We start from the raw sequence: 15,290 nt of genomic DNA, 5'->3' as shown, positions 1-15,290 counted from the left end.
CCTTCTCCTCCACCCGTCACATATCCCTCATTTGTCACACTTTTTTCTTTTTTTTTCTCCTGCGCTGACCTTCAGCAGCATTTTTGCACCAATCCAGCTCCAGCATGTGGGGTGAGAGATAAAGACCGGATCCACAGTAGCAGCCGGCGTTGAAAGGCCCTTTTTTGGTCATATCGCAGCAATCGAGGCCAAATAAGCCAGCTGCTGGGAAGAACCCTGTAGACTCAGCACTAAGCTGCATTATTACTGCTTGACCTACCGCTGGCAAAACTCTTCGGCATGCGCTGGCTCTTTTGGAGATCTGGATCAAGGGGAATAATTGAGATTCTGATGATTACATTCTAAAACAGTGGATGCCTCCCCCCGGGGTGTCTTGTATAACGTCTTTGATAAATCATGTGACGTACGTGCAGACTTTTGTTGAACTACGCAGACACAAGGGGGAGTGAAGTGCAGATGATACTCGCTGCTACAGAGTCCTGTTAATCGCATACCAAACGGTCAAAAATGAAACATGTGTCAGACGAGAGCATTCCCCCGTGTAGCACTTGTTGAAATCCTGCAGCACTTCCTGTAAAGTCCTTGCAGAAGAAAGGAACAGACTGGGCACGTCCTGTCTGTAATTCTTTGCTAAAAGTGGCTCCCTCGAGGACACACTTCCACTGGAGAGGATGTGTTTAAGAATTGGGGAAAGGGTGGCGTTTAACACAAGATGTTGATTAAATTTGACCCAAGACGACACTCTCCCACGTGAACCAAACAAATCTAGAGAACAATCCCACACTAAGCTTTTGGGTCCAGTGTTTTGGAGAAAGTTATAAAGGGAGCTGATTGCAGGGCAGAACCTTGGTGTGTGTGTGTGTGTGTGTGTGTGTGTGTGTTTTTCTACTTCCAAGAGTTAAGAAGCTCTCCTGCATGACTGGTTAGCAGACGACTGTGACCGGTTTCGACTCGGCCCCCACAACACTCTGTGAGGTTATGGGAAGGTGTCGTTGTGATGACAGACTCTGGCTGGCCTCTGTTAACACTGTAGACGGACCGTCATGCACAATTTGATGCAAATGCGGACGTAAAGAGACTTGATAGGACGCACACATGCACCTGAATGGGTTCAATAACATAAACACATGTGGAGGATGCAACTGGAAGAAACATGTGACTTCTTTGCACAAAAAGAACCCAAGTGGATTTTTAAAATTGGGATCAGCATCATAGGTCAACGTGATAGAAGTTATAGAAATTGAATGTATCTTTATAATCCCCTAAAATGCGTTATTAGCTCCCAGTGAGAATGCTGGACGAGCCCCAATCAAATATCAACAAGTTAATTAGCCTTTAAAAGTGAACTGGTGGGGTGCCAGTATGTGCGCCCCATGTACGGAGGCTGTGGTCCTCCAGGCGGGTTCAGGTCCGATCTGTGGCCCCTTCCCCCCTTGTCATTCCCTGCTCACTCTCTTCCCAATTTCTGACTCTATCTACTGTCCTATAAATATATTTACTAAAGGCATGAATAAACCTTAAAAATAAAAAAAGCCAACTGCATGCGGTTTCTTTCCTAAAGTGTGTTGCAATAACAAGCAACAACAGAGGAGAGTGTTATATTAATCAAAGCTAGCTTAATGCCAGCAATCTGTTTTTTTCACTAAATAAATCTATATTTTCCACAAGTATTAGAAAGATACTGGTGGTAATAACCAGTTAGAGTATTCAGGGAGCAAAACCATAACATAAAAAAATCACCAACGTTGGCAGGTGGTTTGGAAATGACACCCCCGACTCTGGTAAATAAAACAGGTTTCCCGATTTAAAAAAAGGAAGATGCCAGAACCCGTTTATTAAATGTGTGTAGTTTCATAATTCCAAATGCATCACTGTCATCTGTTAACTTCTCCATCTGCTGTCCAGCTGTTTGACACATGATTTCTCTTTCATGGAAAACCAAACAATCCCCCCTGTAAGTCATTATCTGGTGTTGTGTTAAGCATACAATCTGACTGATCTGTTTTGGTCTGGGCACTGTGTCACCATGGCAACAGCGTCAACACAGCGTAACGGGATCCCTGGATGAACCCAACCTTTGACCCGTCATATTGTAGGGTACAAGCAGCGGCAGAGTAAGATTAATTATTTCCTCCGTCTTTGAGCGTGTTCCCACTCAGTCGACACCCGAAACCCCCCCCCCCCCCCGAAAACATCCTGAGTAAACTATGACATCGGGTTAGTGTCTACACTCCTTTCTCTTTTCGGAGAATACTTCATCAAGTAGTTTTAAATGACTTCTTCATGAAAGGAATGCCGAGGGGTTTTTTAAGAGCAGACTTTCACAAAGGACAACAATTACCGATCTGTTCTCTGAGTTTTAGTGGTGCAGAAAGAGAGGCCAAAGCTTCTCACTAATCTCCCTCCACATCCAACAACAACAGGAAAGCCTCATAATGTTGTTCTGTGTGTTTCGTCACAAACTGACACTGGAAACCACTCATTTTTATTTTGTCAGGATGGTCTATCCCAGGCCGAGGGGAGGTTTTCAGCTTTATCTGAATACTACAGAACAACACTTTTAACCTTACATCTCCATTAATGTACCTGTAACTACAGCATGTGCTTTATTTTCATTCAGCTTGTAATATCTCTGAAGCGGTTTAAATAATTGGTGTGGCTCCAAAGTTGGTGTTTTGGATGGTCGCTTAGTTGGTCAGCAAAGTGAAAACGGAAAAATCTTCAAAAGTGAATTGCCACATGGTGAATATATTCATGTTTCCCTCCAGATTTCAGACGAAGGGGAAAAATAAAGCCAATGCAAAAGTGCACAAAAAAATGTCGTTCCTCACACACCCCATGTGTGGAGGCTATGTGGTCCTCCAAGCGGGTGGCCCTGGGTTCAAATCCGACCTGTGGCTCCTGTCCTGCCGGTCGCTCCCCACTTTCTGTCTCCCTGACTTCTGATTCTGTCCATTGTCCTTTCTCTCCAATGAAGGCACATAAGCCCAAAAAGACATCATGAAAAAATTATTTTACAAATCACTTATCAGACGCTTTCATCCAAAGCGACGTACATCAGAGAGTAAGTACAACACAAGCAAGGATCTAGAAAAAAAAGGGAACAATTTCAGTAATAGCAAACGATCAGCTTTGAGTCCGATTGGACACACAGGTGCTGACAGGAAGTGACCACAGGTGCTGACAGGAAGTGACCAGAGACAAAGCACAACATTGACTGCAGTTCTTGAGAGCTCTAATCAGTATAGAAACCATCTTATAAATCATCGTTATCAAACAAAAACCATCGTCATTACCATCATCATCATCAATAATATGGAGACCATCATCATTAAGTTAGTAGGTATTCATGAAAGAGCTGGGTCTTTAGCTTTTTCTTAAAGGTGCAGAGGGACTCTGCAGATCCAATGGAGTTTGGAAGTTCAAAAAAACATTTTAAATAAATAAATGTAGCTCCTCAAGGGTCCCCTTTGACCGCAAAAGCCAAGAAATCCTATTTGTTCCATTTTTCACAGCAGAGATAAAAATGTTTACAGCCTGGTAAAAATGGTTCTGAAGCTGTCTCACTAGCTATTTTTTATTGGTTAAAACTGAACAGGTGTAAACTGTATTTGCTTATGCATTGTATATAAGATTTGTTGGAGTGTATGCTCTGAACTTGTTTGAGAACTCCTGCAGACAGTATTGGTCTAAAACACAAATATATTCCCATCCCGCCTGTTTAAGGATGAACAGAAACCAACAAAAACAAAAGTACTCTTCAGTGATTACATGGGAACCCACAAGAAATAAACGGATGACTCACTCTGGGTCTTAAGACGACCTTCTTCCCTTCTTAAATCTCAGAGGTTTAACCACTGAATTACGCATTAGATAAAAAAGCTCAGTTAGTTCCCACAGTCACACCCCTTGAGCTCCTGTCGTCTTTCTGTTTCATTCACTCAGATTTAGATTCCAGGACGTGGAGACACAAGCCAAGCTTTGACCAGATTGTGTTACACGGCCTTTTGTATGCTGGCAGAGTGCGGGGAAATGATGCAGGAAAACTACGCAGGTGTGTCTTTTGACTCTGTGTGTGTGTTTGTGGCCCCCTTCCTGGATGTGATGTTTTGACAGAGGGTCATTACAACCTCCGCAGCTCTTTAAAAAGCCGCCTCTCCCTTCCTGTGATGGAATTCCTGCACTGAAAAAAAAATTAAATCTCCCAAACAACCTATAATCAGAGCTCCCTGTTGAACATCACAGAGCACTAAGTGGATTATCTGAGGTTAGATAAAGAGCATTAATGAGGTAACAAAAAGGTCTTTGTGCAAAGTGTCATGGCTGTCATTTAAAACTCATCAAAATGGGATTCAAGTTTTAATTATTGCTTTCAACCAAACTATTTTTATTGGCAATTTTTATTGGACTTGTTTGCATACCGAAGTTATTCAATCCCACAATTGATCTTGCAATAACATATAAAACTTTTTTGTTTGTTTTATTAGATAACTTTTAGAATACTAATCCCAACTGATCCACATTTTAATTGCAATGCTAATAAAAGGAAACAGCTCAACATAACAAACATAACAAACATACTCTGTTTGTGATAGTAATTAAGTTTAAAGGAGCAATATGTATCTCTGACACCTAGTGTTTAAAATGGGTACTGCAGTCTAAATTCTAAACATTGTAGAGGGCTGTCTCCCCCCGCCCCCTCCTCTCTAGAGTCGATGTTCACACAGGTCACCATGTGGTGGACACTGAAGCTTCAGTGTTTATCCAGCTCTGCATGGGTCTGTAAACCTTTCTGTGTTCTAACCTCTCTCCATTTTTCAAAAGCATCTCCAATATTGATCCTAGTTTGAGCACGTTTCTGCTCGTGGAGCTTATTAGAAACATGCAGAGGCTTTTTAGGTCAGGTACAATCACTTCTATCTGAACCACTTCTCTTGCCCGCTTCCATCGCTGCAACACCTGTTGGTTTGACCTGATAACTGCTGTCATATCTGACAAAACGAGGGGCGTCCAAAACGGCCGTGTGGCGGGGCGGGGGGGTCGCCTTCAAACCGCCTACCTTCTCTGGTCCAAACAAATCCAGAGCATTCAGGAGCAGAATCTAAAGTTAGAAGGAGGACATACTGGCTGCTGCATTGTTGTCAGAGAAGCCAGCACTTCAACATAGCATGTTTCCTTAATGTCTGATCATATAGTAATATATAGATCACTTTATTATTTCATTATTTCAAATGATGAGACAATAGGACCTGGCTTCACTAATTAGTATTGGATTTGTCGAAAAATAAAGTTAATGTGTAAATTCTAAAATATGTAGTTCCTGGATGGAAACAAACAACTTTACAGCTTGGGATGAAGTACAGTTTTTGTCTGGACAGATCATTTCTTAGTTTATTATAAACTGTTCGGGGCGGGGGTGGAGTTAGGGGGTGAACAGTTGCAGAATCCAACTTTCGGTTTCAAAGTTACTCCTTGGATGAGGAGTTAGTTAATCATTAAAAAATGTCAAGGTTAACAGAAATCAGGCTTCAAGTTTCAACGGAAAAAAAGAATGAAGTCAGCTATTTTCATGAAGGTTAAACATTTGCTTCATCATGGAGAAAGCTTTTTTCTTCTAACTCGTTGAACTCAGCAGGTCCCGCTCCAGCAGAAGCTGCTGTGCTGTATTTTTAGCAGAGAAAAGGCGGTAATCATCTTTCTCCTCTGGGTTTTCAAGCTCTGTGACTTTCTGGTCACCAGGTTCTTTCTTTCTCTTTTGGTTAAGTTTCCACAGAAACCAGACGCATGAGTCACTCAAACAGTCAGCCAATTCAGCGCTTCAGTTTTGGGAAAAAAAAAAGGGGAAAAAACCCACGCATAAACGGGGCCTGGAAAATGAAAATATAGAGAAAAAACTGTGGCTGGATGTCGGCGCTCTGCCCGGTTCTGTTCTTACTTAATCTGCCCTCTGCACCTCCTTCCTCTCCGCCTCCTCCATGTCTCCCACACTCCTTCTTCTCCTCTTTTCATCCGACACTCTCTTTCAATTTCATTACTGTATGTGTCCCTCACATTTTTCTCACCCCCCTTTGCACCTTTTCCTCCGACACCTCCTCCACTGCCCTCGACCTCCATAACTCTATGAGCACTGGCAGCTGGAACCAGTGCAGTGACTTACAGTAAAATGGACTTTCTGTTCCCCGGAGAAGTCGTTTAAGGACACATGAGCCTGTTCACTCGTCCGACATCTCTCTGAGGTTACGAGAGGCCGAACATTTCGCTTAAGTTAGTCATTCAGTCGCAGAGCTCGCCACTGTTTGGATTCTGATGGCTGGTTTTGATTACCAACTCTTCCTGTGTGCAGTCTGTGATTTGTTTGTAGAAGAAAATAGTTGTTCCACCAATTAGTCAGAATCTACTGCATCTGCTTAAATACCTTCTTTAATTATAGCATGACTAAGCAGTGTGACCCTGCAGTTGGAACAAATAAACAATTGATAAGGAACTGTTTTTTCTTGTGGCATTAAGGGACTTTAAAGTGCTCCAAAATTAACAAACTTTAACGCACATCAGAACTGTTGAAAACGTTATATTTCACAGGTTTTGCAAATGCTCAACTGCGCCCCCTAGAAATGTCAGGTGCCCCCACAGTTGCTTTACCTTTAGGCTGGCGTGCATTCATATTCACTACCGTCTGCTCCATCAACGTTATTGTTCACATACTTGACTATACTACACATGTGCTACAGGAGGATACCTGTAGGGGGCACATCTGAGGGCTTGGGTTGTAACTACAGGGTGTGGGGACACGGGGACACGGGGACGCTGGACGAGGTCACTCATGTGGATTCTGAGATCAATTCAGAACAAGCGACAGCGGCATTATGTAAGGTGGATACAGAGTCAGTACTGTCCCTGGTCTGTTTCTCCAACATTTTCATCTGTGGGCAGACGTTGTTTTGCAGGTTTCTACTTTGACTCCGCCCCCTACTTTTCATTTGCATACTGCATCTAACAGAGAATTGATGGCTGGACCCAAACATGTCAGACGGTATACAGTCACTGAATGAATACCGCCTGTTGGTAAGAGGGAGTAATACTTGTTATGTGTTCTGTCCTGTGTGGCCTTCTCTTGATTTACAGCATCACGATTTGTGGTTTCTGAGTCTTTGGAGCCGTTCTCTATCGCCACACTGAAGTTCTTTATGCTGTACCCAAAAACACATCACAATATGAAGTCGCAGCACGTCCTGCTGTTGCAACTCACTCGATGTGGGGAAAAATGTGAGGGGCCTTTTGTGCAGCTTTAATGGTTGTTCTCTTTTTACTGCACCTCTCTATGGTAACTTTGTCTTCACTTTACTTTCTCCGCCCCTGCTGTCCTCATATATTCTCAACATACACACACAACACACACACACAGACACACACCACACCCTTTAACCCTCCACCACTGGTCCCTCATTCTGCTCCCACAGAGGGAGGAGGCCCAGTGAGCGAGGAGCCCTGGATGACTGACTGACACACCCAGCAGATGTGTGGGACAAAGGGAAACATCATAAATGTGTGTTTGTGTGTGTGTGTGTGTGTGTGTGTGTGTGTGTGTGTGTGTGTGAAAGTGAAGGACAGATGATTCATGGTGTATCTATGTGGAGCCTGTTCACCGCTTATACTAGGAAAAAGGGGAGAAAGAGATGAAACAGTGGCCGTTTACTCTGCAGGCCTCTGACCTGCAGTGTCTGACTCATACACGGCTTGGACAAAGCTGAAAGTGTTTAGCTAAACATGTCATAGCTCCTGATAACTACCCCGTTAGTTTGTATCATTAATAAAAAGATCTGTGTAAGTGTCATATAAAAAAAAAAAAAAAAAGTGGAGTTGATGAATCGTTGCTCTCTGGATGATGCAACGTCCCTGCAACCTCTGGTATGAGGAGATCATCTGTAACATGTACAGTATTAGTCTCATGCTTGGGTGGTTGCAACATTTATCTGAGACTTGGCTGCAGACTCTCGGGGGGAAAAACCCATGGGAGGAAAATTAAAAATCACATTTCAACACCCTAATGGATTATAAGATTACCGTCGCTATTTATCGGATAATTGGGATAAGGTTGATTTAATTGCATTCAATTGTTGTTTTTTGTTTGGATTGTGTCATGGTCTGATCTTTTGACTGAATACACGGTGCAGGAATAGTAAAGTAAGTGATCCAATGGTATGATGCCATGCTTGAGGAGCTGTACCTTCGACAGTGGATTACTCTGAAGGCAAGAACAAAATCGAATTAATATTTATAAATTAACAGAAAAAAGCACAGTTGCAGTGCAAAGGACATACGCAAACTTCAGACAGCATTTCTTTAGATTTAATGAGTACCCTGATCTCCCCCTGTATTGATTTTTGGGCGACTCATGATCCTCAGGGCGCCTCTGAGAGAAAGGTATTGTCCTGCCAGCTCTTCATGGGGTTCTGAGGAATTACAGGCATGCAGTAGAAACATGCACCACACTTCTTTTTCTCTCTTATCTGTTTCCCATCTATCTCCTGAGTCTATCAGTCCTGCCTCTTTGTTTTCTCCTCTTCCTCTGGAATTCCCTCTTTCTCTGCGCGGTCTGTCCAGTGTTTGTCAGCAGGGCCAGAAGTCAGAAAGTTGGTAAAGACAGATTTACAGTTTCACCGTACACCAACAGACACACTGTCACACAATAACAGCTGTAGGATACACAGCAATGCATGAAAACTGGCACAAATAAGGAAACTATTGCCTGTTGTCAGATGCACTTAGGAAACCATTTATTGATTAGAGCTGACAGAATCATTTATGGGTTTGTCTGTGGTATGGAGTAATTACAGATCGCACAATAAAAAATCTAACAAATGAATGTGGACTGTTGCAAACAAAATGATTTCAATCTGTACAATCACCTTTAAATGTCTAAATCTGTAGCTCCCCATGCCTCTATTAAACACAACAACATCTAAAATGATTAAACGGAGGCCAAACGATTTCAGTCAGTATCAAAGAATGTGGATGTGGATAAACAGAAAGCAGAGACTGCTCGGAAATGGCATGGGAACAGGTCCCCTCTGCTTATTATGGGACAGGCTGAAGAACCAGAGGTCACAATGTGAACTTCTCAGAAGCTGAAAGAATTTCCCGCATTCGCAGCAGACTTGGGTGTGTGGGGGATTTATGGCAGGAGGCCAGACAGGCGTCCATGTCTATGTACAAAGCAGGGGAAATGACTTTCACATGTGTGCCTAACCCCGTTGTATAATGTATGATATATAATGCTTTAGCGTCATTTAAATCTTTGCACTTCTATGTTTTATTAGATTAAGTTTAGGCCTGTTACTGATATCCTGCTTGGAAGAAAAAGTTGGGTAATATTTTCCAAAATCTTCCAGAAACATTCTTATTATTTCTTACTGAGAGCCAGTTTGTAGTATTGATTACAGTCCACTGCAACAGAAGGTAAGTTTAGCTTATAAAAACTGAAGGAGGGCGAATCCAGGATCATGAATATCTTTATGATCCCCAAAGGACAAGTTGTTGTAAGCCAGCAGTTACCACATAACCCATAAACAATGCACAATGTTAAATGAATAACCATCCCATCAGAATTTAATTCACTCAGTGAATTGAATTTAACTGTGTGACTGTGAGTTATACTTATTGAGATATTTTGTTTTTTTAAGATTTATTTTTGGGCGTTTTGTGCCTTTATTGTAGAGATAGGACAGTGGATAGAGTAAGAAATCAGGAAGAGAGAGAGAGTGGGGAATGACATGCGGGAAAGATGCCACAGATCGGATTTGAACCACATTGAGATATTATTGAGACATTGAGATACAGATGACAGATACAGATGACGCAAAAATCGTAATTTTGCGTCACTGGAAGCTCCTTTTCAGACTCAGAAATACAAAGATTTCCCATCTCAGGGGAAAATGAGGGCGGGATGCACGACCATTCAAAAATACTACCAGGTTTTTAATGATACAAAGCTCAATGCAAATGGGTGAAGTATCCCTTTAAATGTCTAACTTTGACTGTAAGGATTTGTTGCTCAATAACAGATGACCAAATAGAGTCAGAGACGTGATGTTGTACTTAATCTTGTTTATTAGTGTTTTGTTACAAATAGTTTTTCTTTCTGTGTTTACTCTAAGTCCTTTTCACTGGATTTGACGTCCTTGCTCTCTGACACCAGTTTGCCGTCCACCAGAGTCTGGGTGACGGTCACCACTTTGGTCTGCACTTTCCTCGAGTCGATGGCATCCTCCAGTCTGGAAAAAGAAGAGCAAGGTCAGTACAAGAATCTTAATACACACATAAAGGCAGTCACCAGGTGTCCATGTGCGGCGATTTAGCAGTTGGAAACACAGGGAGCGTTGTATTAATGAAAATGTTTTACTTGACTTTCCAAATCAATGTTGACTCATGTTTGCATTAATCTAATTTGAATCAAATTTGCAAATGCTTCCCTGTGATGAACAAAGCCCCAACTAACCCACAACACATAGTACTAAATATTTGGATAAAGCCATCGTATAAATTACATTTTCACACAATTTTTCTGCCTCTTCTCCTCATACTCACTGTAGTTCACCACCACCGTCCAGCAGCCTCCTGTACTCGGCGATCTCAGCCTCCAGCTTCACCTTGATGTTAAGCAGGACTTCATACTCTCTTGAGTTGTGCTGGATGTCAGAGCGGATCTTAGTAACCTCCTCTTGCAGCCTCATGATGATTGCGTTGTACTTCTCAATCTCCATGTTGTAACGTGCCTCGATGTCCCGCAGGGTTGCCTCCAGGGATGCTTTCTGTCGAGAGGTGGAGACAAAAGATTGATTTTTAATCCTGATTGATGCAGTAGAGAAATGGAGTAAGATAATAAATCGATTGATACTTGTAATGTTTGTGCAATTATTACAAAGCTACTGCTCGCATCTGCATATAAGCCTTGAGAAAGGGCAAATACAGCTGCCAAAGTCTGTGAAACTCATAAATGACATCCTAGATATTAAACCACGACCTATTATTCTTATCTTATCTGAGACATTGTGGAAAACAAGCATGCATGATCTGTTGCTGTAATTATGTAAACCAGCACATAGTCCTTACCAGACTTAGTGCAGACTGCAGTTCAATTTCCAGCCCCTGATACCTCCTTCTGGTTTCAGACACCACAGTTGTGGCTTCCTTCAGAGCTGTTGTGTTCTGGGTCACTTGCACCTGCACTTCTGTGATCTAAAGCCAAGAACAAATACATCACATTAGAGGAACCTATGAAGACACAGCCAATCCACCCCAAATTTCCTTGAAGCATTGACGAGTTACCTGAGACTGATGCCACATTTCGAGTTCCTGCTGGTTCTTTAGTGCAATCTTCTCATACTTCTCCCTCATCTCCTCCATTATCTTGGCAAGGTCGGGTCCTTTACGACTATCAACATCCACGTGCACGCCAACCTGGCTGATCTGGGCACGAATGTCAGCGACTTCCTGTTGAGGAGGAAATAGTTAGGGAGTGATTTCCTGCAGAAGGTTGGTGGGGTTATCCTGCACAAAGAGGTTAAGGAACAAACAAATTCCTTGATGGTATTTACAGAGACAAAAAGGTATTTCTTTAATCGCTATCTCTTACCACAGCATGGTTCTTCTTCAGGTTGATCAACTCTTCCTTCAGAGACTCAATGTCGCCCTCCAAGTGAAGGCGAACAACATTGGTGTCATCCAGAAGCTTCCTCAGTCTGCCAACGTCAGCCTCCACAGTCTGACGCATCATCATCTCGTACTCCATCCTAAGGAAACACAAACTTGATCAGATATTTGAATACATGATTGAGAGTCTGCTTCATTTGTACACAAGGCTGGTCACTCACTTGGTCCTGAAGTCATCTGAGGCCAGGCTGGCGTTGTCGAGGGAAATGGCGAGATACGCGTTTCCCTTGATCATGTCAACAATCTGAAAGAAAATAATAATTTTTTAAAACTTTAATAAACTCAAATCCATTTGATACACTAACTTTGCCTTTGAAATATTGTGCAGGTGAAAAAAAAACATTTGATAACACGCTGTAAGTCATAAAAGAACAAAGCCTGTTATCTCTGTGACACTATCTGTCATAGTTCAACATGGACATAAAGATTAGAGTCTACAGGTGATAAATCTGGGGTCATCAGTCAATTGAAGATAGACATGAACCCTGTGGTGTGTAGGAGGTGGAGCTTGATAATAAAAAAGGAGTGCCCTTTGTCCTAACATGATGTGACCACCTCCCAACACCAGGGAGGTGGTCATGGTCAGGAAAGAGTTCTGGATGAAGAGTTCTTTAAAAAACTGCAACTTCACATTCGTCTTTGAGAAGTTGATTTCTTTCCCTGTACAACACATTTGATGGAATTCATGCTTTTGAATCTTTTCCTTAAAGTAGGAACATTGCATTCGTTGCATTGCAACGAACATTGCAGTCGTTATGTTTTGGGATTTTGTTGGAAGTTAAACTGATTAAACGATAGACCCACCTTGCCTCTCAGCTCATGGATGATGTCATGGTACTTGCCATAGTCCCTTCCCTCCAAGGGGCCCCTCTTCTCGATGGTCTCGCTGATCTTGATCTCCAACTTCCTGTTGGCCTGCTCCAGATTCCGCACCGTCGCCAAGTAGTTGGACAAGCGGTCGTTCAGGTGCTGCATGGTTGCCTTCTCGGTCCCCATGGCCATGGCTCCAGTAGTGGAAGTGGAGGAGTAGGAATAGTCGTACCCACCACCCATGCCACTGCCTAGCCTTGTGCCATAGTCTGCGGTTGAGATCCTGGTGCCATAGCCACCTGCTCCTCCGCTGACGCTGTGGGCATAGGCTGCAGGTCTGGAACCTGTGACTAGAGAACTCTGCCGTCTAAACTGGTGCTCCATGGCTAAAACAAGTGTGCAGACTAATCAGAGGAAGAGGTTGTGTGTTCTTGTACAGCAGTTTGGCAGCTGAGAGTGGAGGACAGAGCAGAGTCTGAGGGTCTTATATATAACTCCTAAAGGCTTCCTGCCACTCCTCTCCTATCTATATTACATTTTTACCTTTAGCCTTCTCGCTCAGACTTTGTCCCCGTAACACCCACCCTGAACCAATCTATCGAAGGCTGGCAAAGTATGCTGACCATTTCATACTGATAGCGTTTAGTAAATGAACTGTAGCTATGGCAACACTGATATCAACAGTGGCTCTTCAGTTGATGGTGTTTATATGTTAAATAGGTTAGTGAGATGGGTGTTAATAACAAATCAATGAGCGGTTCTTTTTGCGCTGGAAGAAAAGTTCATTCATGTTGGTTTTAGCTATTTTGGTTCATTATATCCTCAACAGAGCCCCTAATGTGTAATTTGCTTGGCTTGCATATGATGTATCTTGTCAGGCTGACAATGGTCCACCATGCCAAGCTGTTGAAGGATATTAATTAGCCTGCTTGAAAGATATATATGATTTAAAGTCTGTCTGAGAGATATAAAAAATACAAACAGCTCGCACATCGAACTCATTCATAACGGGGCACTGGACAGAAATACAAACACAAAAGGAAAACCGAGTCCGCACACCAATTCCAATTTAATGAAGTACATTTGATGTTGAAGGGCAAGGGCCTGAAACTTAACAAACCTGTCTGTGAGAACCACAGGCAGGTCTGTGAAGTCATAAAGTATGAGTGCTATAAATACTTGGGGGTGCACATGAACAATAAACTGGACTGGAAGCACCACACAGAGGCTGTCTACAAGAAGGGTCAGAGCAGACTCTACTTCTTGAGGAAACTTAGGTCTTTTAGTGTGTGTAGCAAAATGTTATCCATGTTTTATCAGACTGTTGTGGCAAGTGCCATTTTCTTTGCAGCCGTCTGTTGGGGCAGCAGCATCAGGGCTTGTGACTCTAAAAAGCTTAACAAGCTGATTAGGAGGGCTGGCTCTGTGCTGGGGACTCGCTGTGGAGCCCCTGGAGGTGGTGATGGGGAGAAGGATGATACAGAAACTGTTGAACATTATGGACAATAACATGCATCCCTTACACAATCTCGTGTGTGAACAAAAGAGTGTTTTTAGTGGGAGGCTACGGCAGCTAAGCTGCAAAAAGGACAGATTTAAAAATACTTTTTTACCTACTGCAATTGCACTTTATAACGACTCCCCTTTAAGTAAGGACAGAAGACATTTAAACTTTTAAACTTTAGCCTGAGTTGCATATATCATATATCAAACTGTATTGTGGGCTCATGTTTTTTTTTTGTATGGGTGGGATATGTATGTATATATGTGTTGTGTTGTGTGTTTGTATGTATGCTGGCTGCTGTAACACCTAAATTCCCTGCTGGGATGAATAAAGTATATCTTATCTTATCTTATCTTATCTTATCTTATTAAAGGATTGTCTTTTCCCCTTCAATAGCATGCATTGACCACAGGAAATGTTTTCAATCACAGAAGCCGTATCTTTTAACTGCAAACGTTTACATAGGAAAGGGCTTGTTGCTTCAGAATCAAACAATACATGCAGTTGTGCAGTAATAAAAAGGGCCTATCAGATGAGGAAATACAATGACACAGGGCTTTACAATTCACTACGACAATCATTTGATCTTTTATCTCTATGATTATGAGTTTAGCAGTTTAATAACCCTGAACTGGTTACAAAGATAAATCAGGAAGAATGAGGACTTTTATGTTATTGGTTGATCCTGTGTGGGCCGACCCACTCTCCCAAAGGAGTGGCCTCAATAAACAGTATCGTTCTCTGACAGGGTATTAATGTTGGCAGTAGTAACACTACACAGTGATTGTAAAGGTATAAAGATAGCAGTACATATTTCAAAGAAAAGAGAATAAATGATGCATGCTAAGGTTTCCAATGGACATCTAATTAAGGATATTATGAAAGTCAGACATTCACTCTAGCGTCATTCAGTAACATGGTTGAGTGTTCCTATTTGATTATAGTTTTAACATTGACAGAGGGGGTCATTCGACCGGGATGCGTCCTCTCTCTCTGACACGCTCGGCTCCGTCGACTCAGCAGAAAAATCTCCTCAGGACTCTCACAGTTGTCACAGTTGTTTAACAATTATGATCAGGCATTGTTCCTCTGTCACTAAATCAGTTTATAGCATCGACGCTATGCAGATGATACACTGCTATATTTGTCTTTCGCTCTTATAACTTTACGCAACCCTACACCTTGAAATAAAGGCCTGAGAATGATCTGACAGGCAGAATACCTTTCTCCACAAATAAAGCAATATATCAGAGGTTCTTATCACATC

The 15,290-nt window shown here is 42.3% G+C and overlaps 2 protein-coding genes across 1 annotated transcript; one reads left to right on the top strand and one right to left on the bottom strand.

The window, feature by feature from the left end:
• The window catches only part of LOC132990351 (keratin, type II cytoskeletal 8-like), a 232,406-nt gene that overhangs the window by 161,746 nt on the left and 55,370 nt on the right, over positions 1-15,290 (top strand).
• LOC132990354 (keratin, type I cytoskeletal 18-like) lies at positions 10,090-13,000 on the bottom strand. The gene is made up of 7 exons (XM_061058581.1): positions 12,514-13,000; positions 11,871-11,953; positions 11,633-11,789; positions 11,326-11,490; positions 11,110-11,235; positions 10,585-10,808; positions 10,090-10,271 (listed from the first exon to the last, which is right to left on the bottom strand). The coding sequence occupies exons 1-7, from the start codon at positions 12,901-12,903 to the stop codon at positions 10,145-10,147; spliced, it is 1,272 nt and encodes a 423-aa protein (XP_060914564.1). The 5' UTR covers positions 12,904-13,000; the 3' UTR covers positions 10,090-10,144.

This window comes from Labrus mixtus, chromosome 15, assembly GCF_963584025.1.
Source record: "Labrus mixtus chromosome 15, fLabMix1.1, whole genome shotgun sequence".
NCBI lineage: Eukaryota > Metazoa > Chordata > Actinopteri > Labriformes > Labridae > Labrus > Labrus mixtus.
Note: the sequence above shows the minus strand (reverse complement) of the source record. Positions and strands in the feature narration are given on the sequence as shown.